This window comes from Manis pentadactyla, chromosome 16, assembly GCF_030020395.1.
Source record: "Manis pentadactyla isolate mManPen7 chromosome 16, mManPen7.hap1, whole genome shotgun sequence".
Taxonomy (NCBI): domain Eukaryota; kingdom Metazoa; phylum Chordata; class Mammalia; order Pholidota; family Manidae; genus Manis; species Manis pentadactyla.
The window spans coordinates 42,759,767-42,775,677 of record NC_080034.1 but is presented as its reverse complement, the minus strand read 5'-3'; the positions used below and the strand labels follow the sequence as shown (position 1 = coordinate 42,775,677).

At 47.5% G+C, this 15,911-nt stretch overlaps 1 protein-coding gene across 9 annotated transcripts; it reads right to left on the bottom strand.

Moving 5' to 3' along the window:
* Positions 1-2,136: 2,136 nt before the first annotated feature.
* Positions 2,137-14,578, bottom strand: MDC1 (mediator of DNA damage checkpoint 1). Of its 9 annotated transcripts, none has more exons than XM_036875683.2 (14): positions 14,210-14,578; positions 12,260-12,398; positions 11,333-11,713; positions 11,179-11,248; positions 9,633-10,897; positions 8,899-8,964; positions 8,041-8,253; positions 7,327-7,370; positions 5,018-6,853; positions 4,814-4,936; positions 4,500-4,682; positions 4,148-4,273; positions 3,916-4,035; positions 2,137-2,977 (listed from the first exon to the last, which is right to left on the bottom strand). In XM_036875683.2, exons 2-14 carry the CDS (start codon positions 12,393-12,395, stop codon positions 2,810-2,812), a joined length of 4,731 nt encoding a protein of 1,576 aa, XP_036731578.1. In that variant the 5' UTR covers positions 12,396-12,398; positions 14,210-14,578; the 3' UTR covers positions 2,137-2,809. The 9 variants fall into 9 exon arrangements, with proteins under 9 accessions (XP_036731578.1, XP_036731576.1, XP_057349610.1 ...); XM_036875681.2 differs by having other exon boundaries at positions 14,206-14,577; XM_057493627.1 differs by having other exon boundaries at positions 7,327-7,371; positions 8,075-8,253; positions 14,206-14,576.
* Positions 14,579-15,911: the final 1,333 nt, after the last annotated feature.

The window sequence follows — 15,911 nt, the reverse complement described above, 5'->3', positions numbered from 1 at the left end:
GCTTTTTTATCCATTCTATTACTGTCTTTTGATTGGTGCAGTCAGTCCATTTACGTTTAGTGTGATTATTGAAAGACATGTACTTATTGCCATTGCAGGGTTTAGGTTCGTTGTTACCAAAGGTTCAAGATTAGCTTCTTTATTATCTTACTGTCTAACTTAAATTCACTTATTGAGCTAATATAAACACAGTCTGATGATTCTTTACTTCTCTCCCTTCTTATTCCTCCTCCTCCTTTCTTTGTATGTTAGTTGTTATTGTGTGTGTGTGTGAGTGCTCTTTTGTGTTTCCTTTGACTGCTTTTGTGGGTAGTTGATTTTATTTTTTTCCTTTAGTTAGTATTTCATTGTTCTGCTTTCTTTGCTGTGATTTTATTTTCTCTGGTAACATCTATTTAGCCTTAGCAGTGCTTCCATCTAGAGCAGTCCCTCTAAAATACCCTGTAGAGGTGGTTTGTGGGAGGCAAATTCCCTCAACTTTTGCTTGTCTGGGAATTGTTTAATCCCTCCTTCATAGTTAAATGATAATCATGCTGGATATAGTATCCCTGATTCAAGGCCCTTCTGTTTCATTGCATTAAATATATCATGCCATTCTCTTCTGGCCTGTAAGGTTTCTGTTGAGAAGTCTGATGATAACCATGATTGGTTTTCCTTTGTAGGTGACCTTTTTTCTCTCTCTGGCTGCCTTTAATACTATGTCCTTGTCTTTGATTTTTGCCATTTTAATTATTATGTCTTGGTGTTGTCCTCCTTGGGTCCCTTCTGTTGGGAGTTCTGTGTGCTTCCATAGTCTGAGAGGCTATTTCTTCCCCCAGTTTGGGGAAGTTTTCAGCAATTATTTCTTCAAAGACACTTTCTATTCCTTTTTCTCTCTCTTCCTCTTCTGGTACCCCTATAATGTGGATACTGTTCCTTTTGGATTGGTCACTCAGTTCTGTTTAAATATGTTTCATTCCTGGAGATCCTTTTACCTCTCTCTGTTAGCTTCTCTGCATTCCTGTTCTGATTTCTGTTCCATTAATGGCCTCTTGCATCTCATCCATTCTGCTTTTAAGTCCTTCCAGAGATTGTTTTATTTCTGTATTCTCCCTCCTTAGCTCTTGCGTATTTCTCTGCAAGTCCATCAGCATGGTTATTTCGTTTACTTTGAATTCTTTTTCAGGAAGTTTGGTTAAATCTATCTCCCTAGATTCCCTCTCAGGGGAGGATGTCTCAGTTAATCTCGTCTGTATCAAATTCTTCTGCCTTTTCATGGTGATAGAGGTAGTCATAGGCAGTTGGTGCATGTGTCAGCTGGGAGAACCAAGTCCCATTCCACTTGCTCCTGGCCTTCCTTTCCTGGGAGAACAGCGACCCCTAGCAACTTGTGCTGGGTAGTTGTGTGCAGACGCAGTCTCTGATTCTCGTCTGGGCTGCTGTGGAGCTCCGCCCGGTTGCTGTGGGCGTGGCTGCTTTCAGGCTGTTGGTCACTATGGTGGGGCCGCGCCAGAGGGGGAATGGGCGGAAGACTGTTTATCACTGAGGGGCCTTGGAGCTGCACTGCCGCCAAGGGGGTTATGGCCCTGGAGTTCCCTGGGATTCCCAGCTGCTGGGTTAAGTGTCCCAGGATGCTTCCGTCTAGCTGTGGGGTCCCTGTCCCTTTAAGACTTTCAAAAAGCACTTGCTTTTCTTTTGTCCCAGGGTCGCCAGTTGCGCGGACCCGCTCGTGGGTTTTACTGTTTCATTTCCCTAGAATCCAGCACAGCACGCACTGTGTGTCTGTGCTCCTGGTGCGAATGGCTAGGGCTGGGTATTTAGCAGTACTGGTCTCCCTCTCCCTCCTTGCTCTGACTCCTCTCCTTCCACTGGGAGCTGGGGTGGGGGTGGCACTCAGGTCCTGCCGGACCACAGCTTGTATCTTACCCCCTTCGTAAGGCACTGGGTTCTCGCAGGTGTAGATGTAGCCTGGCTGTTGTCCTGTATCTTCTGGTCTCTCTTTTAGGAATAGTTGTATTTTCAAAAATATGTATGTTTTGGGGAGGTGATTTCTGCAGTCCTACTCCCGCTGCCATCTTGGGTCCTCCCCTTCTGGACATCTGTTTTAATTATTTTGGGTGGAACAATTTTACATTCCCATGAAAAAATGTATCAGCATTCTAATTTTTCCACATCTCTATAATGAACCAACTTTTAAAATTTAAATTTAAGCAGTACTTAAAAAAAAGCTACACTATACAATAAGGCACAGGGTGAAAATTTATTTATCACAGAGGTTAAGTCTAAACTCTAATTTTATAAGTATTGGAAAAGCAGGCTAGAAATGTGCAGAGATTTCCTCAAAGTCAAAGCTAAAGGACACTTCTAACAAGATGGGGTCAGGAAAGAGGAAAATATTTTAGTAGCATTCTGTAACCCTACTCTTAAGTTTACTCACTCCCAGTTCCTGATACTAAAATTGTTTCTACTGTCTTTCAGAGGATGAATAAGAATATCAGTAAAAGAGGAAGAAAGATGGTTTTCAAGTGGGAGGCAGGACACTGTGTGCCACAGAGCTGTAAGCTCATCAGTTCGGCTAAATATGAGCAGCCACTTAATATATCAGAGAATGGGGTTAGCCAACTTTTAAGTGCCCATTTAAGAAAATCTATGGCTCCCAATCTCCCTATCTTTCTGTCCACCCATAAACCTTTTTGGCCCCACCCATGTTCCAAGACACATTAGAAGAGTACTCCCCAATCTTTTCTAAAGCTCCCAGTTCTTTATTCCAAATATTTTCTAATACTTCACTTATTGGTCTGGGAGAGAAAAGGGTACTGGGGTGACGTTTTCAGGTGGACGATGTTTTCAAAGTGGAAAGGACAAAGGCCTCTGGCTTGGCTTCCTGCTTCAGCACTCCTGTCAGCAGGAACTCAGGTGAGAGGATGGGCAGCCCGACCCGACATGGAGTGGAGCATCGAGGGAAGTCCTGCGAGCATGTGATCACAACTCTGTGAGGCTGGGAAACAGAGAGCAAAGACAGAAAGTTAGGGGTGAAACAGAATCCTAGAAATAGGTTCAGGACCCACTAATCCATTGTAACATCACTAACATAGCACCTCTTACTATGAAGCCATATGAAATACACTGCACTATGAAGTACTCTTGCCAGGAAATTTATTTAGGCTGTTTATATTAGCTACAATTTACAGGAAATATAGAAGGCTGAAGAACAAGATAAATGAAATAAAAAGGGAACAAACAGAACAATCTAAATTGTAGAACATTCTAAAGGACAACTGACCTAGTTTCTGTGGGAAGTCAATGAAATAAAAAAGGCTGGGTGGGTTGGGGGTATGCTCTGAAGTAAAAGAGAATTAAGAGATACAATTGTGGCAGTACTTGGCCCTTCTTTGAATCCTGGTTTGAACTGTAAAAAGTCATTTCCAGATAATTAGAGAGATTTGATTAATGGAGTATGAGAAAATGAGCAAGAAACTATTGTTAATTTTGTTATAGATCAATAATGGCATTGTGATTATATAAGAAAATCTACATATTTTTTAGTGATGTATGATTTAAGTATATAGGAGGAAATCATATATTTGCCATTTCCTTTAAAACACTTCAGCAAGTAAAATGAAAGAAAAAGGAAAAAAGGGATAGATAGAACAAATGTAGTAAAACCTAAATAAACTGGTTATATTTGAGTGATTGGTATATGGAGCTTCATACATCATTCTCTCTCCCTTTCTGTATATTTGAAAACAGCTTAAATAAAAACCAGTCCATTTGGAATCAGAAGACTGCTCCCTTATTGCTATCCCTTTATATTCCACAGGTCTTCCTAGATGCTCTCACTATCCATGCTCCCATGTGTACATCCATTTTTCCTCCAAACTTTTCCCATTCCAGCCACCTCTTTTAACTACTACCCCCGTCAGATCCAGAACATACCACTCCTACCTTATAGGACCGGGGCATGCTGGGTAGGACAGTGCCTCCACAGCAGCTAATGATCTCTCCCATCTGAGGTGGTGGTGGCTGGACTCCTGGGGTCACATGAATCTCATACCCCTAAAAGGAGGAAAATGGTGGAGACAGTAGATGTATGCACTGAGAGGTCATGGGCTGTCTGGAAACCTCTGGAGGGAGGGCTGAAGCATGGGGGCAGAAGACAGCCTCTCACCTCCAGCAGCCTTCGTTTCCGAGCCCGGCTCAGGGCATCTTGTAGGCTGAAGCCGAAGTTCTTCTCCTGCTCAGGATCAATCACCACATACTTATCCGGGGGCAAGAAGTAACCAGCCTTGCGGGACTAAAGACAGTGGCAGTGAGCATCAGAGCTCAGCCCAGCCCATCACCCAGTAATCCTGCCTAGCAGTTGTAGGGAACTCACAGAATGTTTTCTGAATTGAGCCTTCTGCTTCACTAACCTCCCTTGTCCTCTTGGACCCCCTTTCTTCCCAGCACTCGAGTAGTGTCTGAGCAGTCTTCTCTGGTCACTGTCTCAATTGGTCTGTTACTATCTCCTGGCCTCTTACCTGGTGCAGCCAGTCCAGGGAGAGAATGGGGATTCCTCGACCCAGGGCGCAAAGGAACTTGACTGTCCGGCGGATCCGATCAGTCACCAGGTGGGAAGCCTCTGCCACTGAGCTGGCCAGACTTCCTCCCAGGGCCAGCACCGTATGCTCTCCACGAGCATCCACCACTCCTGTAAAGAGCACCTGTGGGGGGTGGTGAGCCTGAGCTGGTCACAGCACCCTGTGCTGTCAGCACCCATCTCCAGAATCCCTGAGATCTCCTCCCACCCTCCCACATCTGTCTCCCAGGAAGACCCCTGCTCCTTCTTTCCTACTTTGGGGGCTGTGGATTCTTGGTTAGGTTTGGTCCGTCGGAGGCTGCGGCTTGGTATTCCCTTGGGTGGCTCCTCCTCTTCCTGGTCTTTCTTTCTTTTGCCTGGTCCTGGAATCACTACATCCTGGGAAGGAGGAAGATCTTTGTGGGAGTTTCTGAGCCTCCAAGCCCTTTCCTAGCTTCATGGCCCCAACCCTCTCCTCACCTCTTCTTTCCCTGGTCTCTCTGTGGGATCTTCTTCTTCCTTGAAGAATGCTGTCTTCTGGGGGACCTCCCTTCTTTGGAGCTGTTTCTGAAGTGGGGTTTCTAACTCCCTGGTAGCTAAAGACCTCTTGCGGCTTTGAGAGGACTTGGACTGGGGCTCTGGGGTGGCTCCAGATCTACCTGCTGCCTCTACCTTTTGCATCTGGGGAGCATGAATGGGTGCCTCAGGAAGCTGGGCAAAGGCAGGGTCAGGGGTGGTCCTAAGGGACTCAGCTGCTCTCACTGCTCCTCGTCTTTGGTTCCTTGAACAGGAGTTAGGTTCAGCAGGTGCAGAGCAGGGTTCCAGGACCACAGGAGCAGTGAGGGACCCGTGCTTCCTAGTGGCCCTTGGTCTCCTGCTGCAATTGGCTTGAGGGATGGGTTTAGGGGAAATAGGCTGGCCTGTAGGGACAGGAGACTGGAATTCAGAGGTGGTAGGAACTGGCACAGCACTTATTGTTGAAGACTTTAGTGTATTGCTCTGACCGCCCTGAGCTATGGCCTTGAGGGCTACAAGCTGCTCTGTGAAGGTGGGAGGTTCAAGATCAGGGGCTGTGGGTTCCATTGGTTTCAGGCTCTTGATGGAGGGCCTACGTGTCTTGCCCTGAGAGGCCCGAGATGTGGGCTCAGGAGTGACAGGCTGATCTATGGATGTGGAAGGCTGAAGTTCAGGGGCTGTAGGAACAGTTGGTTCAAGAGTCTTGGCAGAGGACCTATGTGTCCTGCCCCGAGTGGCCCGAGATGTGAGCTCAAGGGTAATAGGCTGGTCTGTGAGGGTGGGAGCCTGGAGCTCAGGGGCTGTGGGGATAATTGGTTCTGGGGTCTTGACAGAAGACCTCTGTGTCCTGCCCCGAGATGTAGGTTTGTGGGTGACAGGCTGGTCTGTGGAAGTGGAAGGCTGGAGCTCAGGACCTGTGGGGACAACCACATTGGGTGTCTTGGCAGAAGACCTACGTGCCCTGCCCCGAGTGGCCAGAGATGTGAGTTTGGGGGTGACAGGCTGGTCTGTGGAAGTAGAAGGCTGGAATTTAGGACCTGTGGGCACGACTTGTTCAGGAGTCTTGGCAGAGGACCTAAGTGCCCTGCCTTGAGTGGCCCGAAATGTAAGCTCAGAGGTGACAAGCTGGTCTGTGGGGGTGGAAGTTTGGAGCTCAGGACCTGTGAGAACAACTGGTTTAGGGGTTTTGACAGATTTATGTGTACTGCCCTGAGATAGGGGCTTGGGGGTGACAGGTGGGCCTCTGGAGGTGGAAGGCTGGGGCTCAGGAGCTGTGGGGACAACTGATTCAGGGGTCTTGACAGAGGACCTACGTGTCCGAGCGGCCCAGGATATGGGCATCAGGGTGACAGGTTGGTCCATGGAGGTAGAAGACTGAAGCTCCTGGGCTAAAGGGACAACTGGTGCAGTGGTCATTTCAGAGGACCTATATGTCCTATTTCGAGTGACCCGAGATGTGGGCTTAGGGCTAAGGGGATGGTATGTAGGGGTTGCAGGTTGGGGCTCAAGGGCTACAGAAGAGACTGGAGAGGGTGTCATTCTGGAGGCCCCTTGGGGCCTGACTTTGGGTTTTTTTGGGTGGAGAGGCTCTAACTCTGAGGACAAGGAAGTTTCTGAAACTTGCTGCCTCCCCTTTTTCCTGGCCTTGGGAATGGGTGGCTCTAAAGAGGGTGGAGAGGGAGAAAGGAGGGACTGGGGTGCAGGATGTTTTTGGCTCTGAGAGAAGGGGGGGTTTTGCTGGGGGTCTGAGGCTTTAGGCACTGAAGGAGGCAGACAGGCATCTGGGGATTGCTGATCACCCTGGGAAGAAATAGAAGCAAGCAAGGGAGGAAGAGTCAGAGGGAAGAGAGGACTTAGATACTGTTTCTCAACACTTGCTTCTGGTTAAAGTGTGCTCACTGACATTTCTCTGTCTGTTTCCTCTCTCCCATTAGATGGGGAACTTCCTGGGGAGGAAGCAGTCATCCCACCCACAGACCTCTCCCTATAACCCTGGTAGAGCATTCTCTATATAGATGCTGGCAACAAAGAGGTGATTGGGAGAAAGAGGGAAATGATACAGAGAAAGGGACTTTCTAAAACAGGTGGGGAAACAGATATGGAAAACACCAGGTGCCAAGGTAAAGGGACAGAAGCCAACTAAGGAGTGGCAGAAAATAAAGAACTTTGAGAAGATGGGGAAAAGGAATTGATTAAAGCAAAGTCAGGGGAAGCGGCGTGGGGGTGGTGGAGACTATTCATGGAATAGTGGAGGTAGAGAAAGCAGCTCTCACCCTGGAAGCCTTCTCAGCAGGTGGCATCTTGCAAGTCAAGTGGCCTAGATGGAAAGTAAAGATAAATGTAGGTAGTCAGTCACTCACTTAGGGGCTGATTATCATAAGGGCTGTGTACCACCTTGGGTTCCTTCTGCCTTTATTTACCCCTCCGCTGCTTCCTGGGGCTCACTGGGGCTCCCCCTCCTCCACCTGACTGACTCCCAGAAGCTACTGTGGCTGAAGCAAGTCCCTGAAGGTCCCCTGCCCCTGATGCAGGCTCTGGTGTTGGACTGAAGGCTTGCCCTTTCTGGGCTTGGCTCCCTCCCTCTGTATCCCCTTTCTGTGTGCCTCTCTGTAGTATCACTTTGGTTTCTTTGACGTCTAATCCACCTGGCTTGCCATCTCTCTGGTAGTTTCTCTGCTTCTCTCTCACAGACTTCTCTTCCAAGTGCCTGCTTTTCTATTTCTCTTGTATTTCCTTGAGTGTCTTACTTTCCACCTTCGGGCTCTCTGTATCCCTTTCAGTACTTGCACGGTCCACCTTTTGATCAGACTCCTGTCCCTGAATGTCTCTGGCTAACACCTGCTTCTGTTCTCTAGCCTGTGTCCCCATGGGTAGCTCTTCCTCTCCCATCACATCTGCTCGCTCTCCCTCTTGTGGCAGTTCCTGGGTTTCCCTCTCTAATTGCCCTCTCTCAGGCGTTGCCCTCTCTGCTCTTTCTCCTGGTATACCCATGTCTTTCTTCACAGTGTGCATTTCTCTCCCCAGTGGCTCTGCATGAACTGGGCTCTTTGGATGTTGGTCTTGTGGTGTTGCCCCAGGTGGAAAGGGGCAAGATCCATGGATGTCCAAGTGGGCAGCAATGGGCTGGGGCTCTGAGGCCTCAGACTCTCTTGGACAGAATGGCTGTGTAGCCAAGACCTCCCATGGCTCTTCCAGGGCATCTAGAAGTAGAGTCACAGAGAGAGAGAGAGAGAGAGAGAGAGAGACAGAGAGACAGAGAGACAGAGAGACAGAGATGTAGATTGAACAAGTAATAGGCTGAGAGAAGATTAAGATAATGAATAATAAACCTAAACGGGTTATCAAAGGAAAGCTGCGAATAAGGAGGACAGTTACAACATTTAATGTTATCTGGAAAAGGAAGACTACACACCTTCATGTAGAAGCCTTCATAGCAGCCTCGTTAAAAATAATGCTAAACCAGTTGCTCTATGGGTCTGACAATATGGCATTTTCTGATGAGACGGAGAAACATCAGCAAAATAGTGACAGAATATGAAAGAAATGTGTCAAGGGAGAAAACAAGGATGTCAAGTAAGGGACACAGAGGAGAGGAGTCTCTTCTACCCGGGGTCTGGAAGTGGCAACAGGAAGGGCCAGCCTCTTGGGGTAGAGAAAACAGGAAGGCTTGGGTGGGTTCATCCTCTGTGCTCTGGACTGCAGCACAGGAAAAGATGGCCTGAGCACAGCTCCTCCACAGAACTCCAGGACTCCTGGTCTCCTGCCCCACCCATGACAGCTTTCACACCCTTCAAGGACCACCAGTCTCATCTCCCCTGGTATCCACGTAACACAGCTGTCCTCACCTTCTCGGCTCTCATCCTGTCTCTCCACAAAGCACTGGGTAGCTTGTAGGTACAGATCTTCAGAATCTAGTTGGGAAGGAATTCAGAATAGATAGTAAAAAAATCACAGCTGACTCTCAATTCCTTATGTTTTCTCCCCTACCCCTATCTTTGGTCTCCCCAAAATTCACATGTTGAAACCTAGTTCCCAATGTGATGGTATTTGGAGGAAGGAGGTGATTAGGTCATGAGGATGGAGGCCTCATGAATGGGATTAGTGCCCTTGTAAAAGACCCCAGATCTCTCCCTTGTGCCCTACTGTCATGTGAGGACACAGTAAGAAGACAGGGGCCTATGAATAAGGAGGCAGGCCCCCACCAGAACACAACTATGCTGCCTCCCTGATCTTGGACTTCCCAGCCTACAAAACTGTGAGAAACAAATTTCTTTTGTTTATATGAGCCACCAGTCTATGGTGTTTTGTTATAGCAGCTCAAATGGACTAGATACCCTCTAAGCTTGCTTTCTTTTGGGGGCCTAGGGAGGAAGGTAGGCCAACACCCACTATCATGGTTTCCTCCAGTCTTTGGTCCTATCTGCATGTGGTTCTCTCACCCTTTCTGGGGGGGCCTGAGCTCCCTCTCTCTGGGTCTGGGTGGATTCCCCTGGACTGCCTGTGACCACCACCAGATATGTTCGGTTCTCTCTTGAGACAGGGAGGAAGCCCTGCACCACCTGTGCCACAGGTGACTCACCCTGGGCCCCTGCCTCAAGTGCTCTCTCCTGCTCAAGCACAGCCCACTCCGTTTCAGCATCCCCTTCTGCCAGAAGCCGGCTGCCTCTGACATCTGCCACTGCTGAGACTGCTAAGGCTGTGCCTCCTTCCACATCTGTTCTATAGCCCCCAGCTGGAGACCAGGCTTCCTCTAGATGCACCTTAGGCAGGTCTGCTGGACCATCTTCTGCTTCCACATCTGTTTGACTTGTCCCAGCCACTAGCACCTGACGCTTCTCCAGCAGGGTAACAGCTGGCCCCAGTGGGACTTTCTCTTCTACTTGTGTGCTGACATCTACTGTGGCAGAGGCTTGGCTTCTCTCTAGGGGGACCTCAGGTAAGCTCTCATCTTCCTCCCCCTTTATATCACTGTCCCTGAGAAGAGGCTGGCTCTTCTCTGAGTGTGCCTTGTAGGTGTGACTCTTGGGGACAGTCCCTCTCTTTTCCACTGGGATCCCCTCCTCCTCCACATCTGTGTCACTGACCCTCACAATAGGGGTTTGGCTTTGTTCCAGAAGGGCTGCAGGTTGGGCCCTGTCCTCTTCCACAGCTGTATCTCTGCTCCACGGAATGGCTCGGCTCTCTTTTAGCTGTGCCAGAGTAAGTGCAGCTGAGACTTCTTCCTCGAGACCTGTATTGCTGCCAATCAGCATGGAGGCTTGGCTTCTCTCCAGAGGGCTTGCCAATGTGGCCTCACCCTCCTCCACATCTGTATCACTCCCGGTCTGGCTTTCTTGCTGATGGGCCAAGCCAGGTGCCTGAGAATTCTTTATACTAACTTCATAGAAGATGTGCCTCTTCTTTGTGGGAACTACAGCTGGGGTTGCAGGGATCTCCTCTTCTTCCACGTCAGTATCACTGTCTATGAAGCCAGAAAGCTGGGCCCTTTCCAAGTGGGCCTCAGCTGGCCTTCCTGGAGGCCTGCCTGCACCGGTGTCACTATCCTCCCCAGCAGGTGGACTCATCTCCAGAATCACCCCAACTGGAACTGCCCCTTTCTTTGCATCCCTCTCAACTGTTCGTTTTTTGTTCCTTTCTTTCACTGAGCACTGATCCTTTTCAAGCTGGGTTTCAGTTGAGACAGTTTTAGGCTGCTCTGTCTCTGCAGTGGCACCTCTTCTAGCAGCTGAGGAGAACTTTCCTACTGCTGGTCGCTGCCTTTGTTCCTCATCTGTGTCACTGTCCAAGTTGAAGGCAAAAGGTGGCCCAGGGCCATCTGGGGCAGGAGAAGGCCCCTCTTCATCACTGTGAAGGGAAGAGAAGAGAGAATCTATAGAACCTAGTTCCCAAGGCAGGATACCCCACTCAACTGTGAGCTGTGTGAGGGCAGTATTTGTTTTTCTCTCTCCAGCAATTAGTTCTCCACTTGGCACCTCAGTGGTACTCAATAAAAAAATCTAGCTGAGTGAAAGTACATGTGGCTCCCCAGTCCTCTTTCATGGTAATCATCTCTCCTAGAGATGGATCCTCCAGTCCCTGGCTCCTCATCCTTTTGAGGACTTGGATGCCTCGCCCTTGACACTCACCTCTCTGGAACTACACTTGCCAAAGGGGAGGTCCTTGGTCCTTTCACTACACATCTTTCAGGAAGAGAATCTGCCAAGAGTAGAAGGGAGTAAGTTGACAGTTTTACACTCACTGTCTCCATTTCCTTATCACCCATTCAATCCACAAACTTACCTACTTCCTCCTCTGAGTTCTCAGCCAGCAGGAGCTCCTGGGGTTGAGTTCTTCCCTGTACCCTGGGTGTCTCTTCTACAGTTAGAGGGCCCCAGGAGACATGGGGCAGGGGAACATCTAGGCGCCGGTACTGGCAGGGCAAGTCAGCAAAGAGAATCAATTCCTGGTCCCTCAGACGATGACTCATCCCAGGGCTCAGGACCTTAGGAGGCCTCAGGATTTGCGTACCATTGAGGCTCCCACAATCCCGGAGGACAGGTGCCTTGTCCAAGGCCAAGATTTCAATCACTGCATGTTGTTTGGAGATGGATGGAAAGGGCAGGGCCACGGAGCAATCGGGCATTCGGCCTATCACATTCTTCCCAAGGTAAAGTGGGAAATCTAAGAATTAGAGAGGTAGACAGGTTAAGACGAGAGTTCTGGCCTGCTACGAAGATGATATCTTATTAAATACCCTGCTACTCACTCAAGATCCCTACATGCACTAGAAAATAAAAGACCCTAGGACATCTAGGCTTTGAAGAATATATGCAATGTGTTATTTAAAGTCAGTAACCCATCCACCCACACTGGATTTTTTTTCTATTGTAGTAAAATATACAAAGTTTACCACCTAACCATTTTTTAAGTATACATTTCAGTGGGATTACATGCATCTACATTGTTGTGCAGCCATCCATTTCCAAACCATCTTGAATTTTTTTTTGAATTTCTTCATCTTCTCCTACCAAAGTAAAATCCCCCCATTGTGTCCAGGGCATTTGCCTGGAGCAATCAACTCAATCAGCCCCCTCTTCTCCATTCTCAGTAAAAAAAAATTTTTTTTAGACCTCCTTGAAACACTATAAACTTCTTGCAACCCTCCAACTACATCTCCACAAAAATAAGAAACCTATACCAGTACTTCTGCAACCAGTACTCTCTGACCTTTTTCTGGTCCATGGGCACTACTGAAGATATGCAGTTGCCCTACGGGTTTCAAGCTATACCCCAAGGATTCACTGGGTCTCTCTGTCTCCTCCTCTTCTTCAACCTCCCAGTTAATAGCCTGGGTGTCCTCCATGATCTGGGAAGGAAACACATTATCATCATCTCTGTCATTGGTTCACAAACATGGCTTCAAGAAAGAAGACTGGTAACTCAGGGTAAGCCTGGATAGTTAAGGAGGCTGATGCTTCTTGTCTGACAATTATTCTGCTGTTATCCTTCAGAAGCATTTAAAAGATATTTTTGACAGCACATAATAGAAATAAATATAATGTCCTAAATACACACATATATATAAACACATGTGCATATTTATGTAGATAAACGTTTTTGAGAAATAATGTTTAGCCTTACTACACATAACACATTGGTAGTTTTCAGGGTATTTTTTTTCTATTCTCTATTTTTTAAATGCCAAATTGCAACCCATTAAATTTATTTCACTATCCACTAACAGGTTTCAATCCCTAGTTTGAAAAACATCATTTCAAGGGGAGCTAATTATTGCTAAGCATCAACTATGTGTCAGGTATTGTGTTACATGTCAGGCATAGAAGCCACATGAAACAGGCATTTAGGAAACATAGGCTAAAAACATTAAATCATTTGCTCAGGATAACACAACAGGTAAGTCCAAGGATAGGAATAAATGTGCTTTTGGCTGCAAAGCCCATGCTTTTCACACTTTACCAGACCATCTCAGTGTGACCAGATTAAACTGCAAAGAATTTTAACAGCTGACATATATACAGGCTTGCTATATGTGGGGCATTATTCGTTAGTTTATATTGACTGACTCATTTAATCATCACAAGAACCCTGTAAAAGAAGTATAATTGTTATCTTCTATTTCTCAGATAAAGATTCTGCAGAATAGATGGGTTAAAGAACTTGCCCAAGATCACTCAGATAAGGTCTCTCCTCTGTTTAATATCTGAAGGCTTTCCATGCCACAAGATAAAATCTAAACTCTTCAGCAAGACCCTCTGTGATCTGAATGCTATGTCCTGCAATGTATCACCTTCCCTGAAAGCCTATGATTCAGCCACATGGACCTTCTCCCTGATAGCTGAACACACTGTCACTGTTGTCCCCCACATCTGCATGACTTAGCCAGCTCCTTGGCCATTCACTCCTAGTTTTCTGCCAACTCCTACCCATCCTTTATGATTCAATTCAACTGTCACTTTCTTAGCAAAACTTTCCTGTAATAGTCCCTGTTTTCTGGTGTTCTTGGTGTATCCACATGGCCCACCAGTAGTCAGCGGACTTGTGCCTAAGGCTTCTCATTACAATGTAATCATTACTTTCCATTTCTGCCTTCACACACCCCTTTGAGGACTGGATCAGCAGAACTACGTCTTTTCCTCTGGGGTTCATCATATTCATAACAACTGTTACTTTATTCCTGCTGTTCCATTCGAAGTGTTCAGGGTACATTCATGAACCAAACGTAAAATTAACCCTGCCCTTTTGGTCAAAGAACAAATGAAAAGAGATGAAATCTCACAAAAGTATGGGTGAACATCACTTAAATGCCACGCTAGAGGAACTGCTGACAGGTAAAGTAGGACACCTTCACGGAGATGGAGCTAACTCTGTTCTTATGACTGGCAAACGCAGGGGGTGCCCATGACGTTTGGTTTCAATTTAATGGGCCACCATCTTTGATTCCCAACCCAGTGGGTTCCCTCCTGGCCCAACGTCTCCCTGTGTCTTCATACCTAAACTCGGGGACGGACGTCAAGTGAGGATGAGTATTACAATCCGAGAAGTAAATTTCCAAGTCATCTCCGCCCAGTCGCACCCAAGGCACGCCTCTCCCGCCCTCCGGGAAAACTAAGATGGCACCCTGGGCGCCGTGGGCGAGGCCCCCAAGAACTCACCTACTTTGAGTCGCCGCGCGCGCCACGAGTAACGGCCACGACCTGGTGGCGCGAGCGCCCTGGCCTGGAGAGAGCCGATTCGCTGATTGGCTCCTGCCGCGGTCTGTCACGGCCCTGATGCACGCCGATTGGTAAAGCCTGGGCCCAACGCGACGGCTCAACCAGAGCCTCGTCCACGTCCCCGCCCCCCTGCTGCTCAAAGGGGCAGCTCCTCCGCCGAGCCGGTTATCAGTTGAGGCGGTAATCAGAGGCCGCTGTGCGCGCATAGAATGGCGCACCTCGATTGGGCAGCTCCGAGGGACAGCCCACTACCTCTTCACCACCCACCGCCCACTTCCCGCGCAGATTTCCAAACGTGATCACAGAGTCTGGCTGTCGGCGGCGGATAGAGGGCTTATCATAGTGCGTCTGGTGCGGCCAGAGCGCCCTTCCTCGGTCCTCCCAGGCATGGTGTCCGCTGACTCATGAGAAATGAAAGCGAGTGGCGGGTTGCAGTCGTGTCCCGAGGCTGCAGTTCGGAGAACTGCCCTAAGGCGTGGCACTGAGGACTCTTTGCAATGGAAGTTCATTTCCTTTTGATTTGTTTTGTTTAGAAGTCCTTGTCATTTCCTCCCTGAGAATACATCCCTGACGGACATTTTGAGGACATTTTCCTAAAGTAAAGATCCCTAGGCGAACAGAGAATTGTTTTGCTAGCCATCTTAAAGGCTTGACTGAGGTCCTTCAAGGGGGTGAAGGAAGTATGATAAAATCATCTATTTATCTCATACTAAGACAAGAAGAAAATAACTTTGACATGTATAACTTAGTAAGTCCTTTTGCATTCATTATGTCACTCCATTCTGACCACAACAAATAGGCAGAAGTAGATTTTACAGAGGGAATTGAAGCTCTGTGGAGTTAATGACTTGCCGAGATTCCTACTGTTAATGTAAGGTAGAGACAGTCGTCTAATTGTAAATTTTGATGTCTCTCCACTACCACAAAATAGCTACTCCATTGTGATCATCCCCAAACACATAAAACATTGTATTTTAAGTGGGTAGTAGGGTCTTGAACAACTTGATGTTCCTTACTTAGCACTGGAAATAGGTGTTGAAGTGAACGTGAGTTAACAGTGATGACCTTGATATCACATGTCCACTATTATATAGTGCTTGCTGTATTGGTGTACACACTTCTCAACAAATTGCAAGATCCTGGAGACCAGGTTGCCAATTCTTAATCATTTTTGTATCCCTAACTGATGCCAGGGTTCTTGCTCGTGGAGTTGAAGAATGAACTTAGCAAACACTCAAGGTAGGAGAGCCAGGGAGAGGCTTTTAAAGTGAGAGGACAGAGCTCCTCGCTCATGCCAGGAGGGGACAAGAGAGCCTGGGGTGGTGCTTTGTCTAGGGGATTTATAGGCAGTTGAGGATTTTTGGGAACGTGATAAAGGACTTAGGGGTGTGGACTTGTTAAAAGTGGTCTTAGAATGTTCATCCTTGATGAGACATTAAGTCTCTTTTCTCATCAGTCCTCCAGGTAATTCTGCAAAATTAACATAAGACATTTACTGCAGATTCTTTCCCAGAATAGCAGCTTCTTGGTCTGGGAGCATACCTGCCCTGCCCTTAACGTGAGCTGAATTATTGTCTGTTTGCCGAAGAGTTTAAGAACTGTACATCTTGGGTTTTAAAAGGCAATCTCATCTTTAAGATGGAATT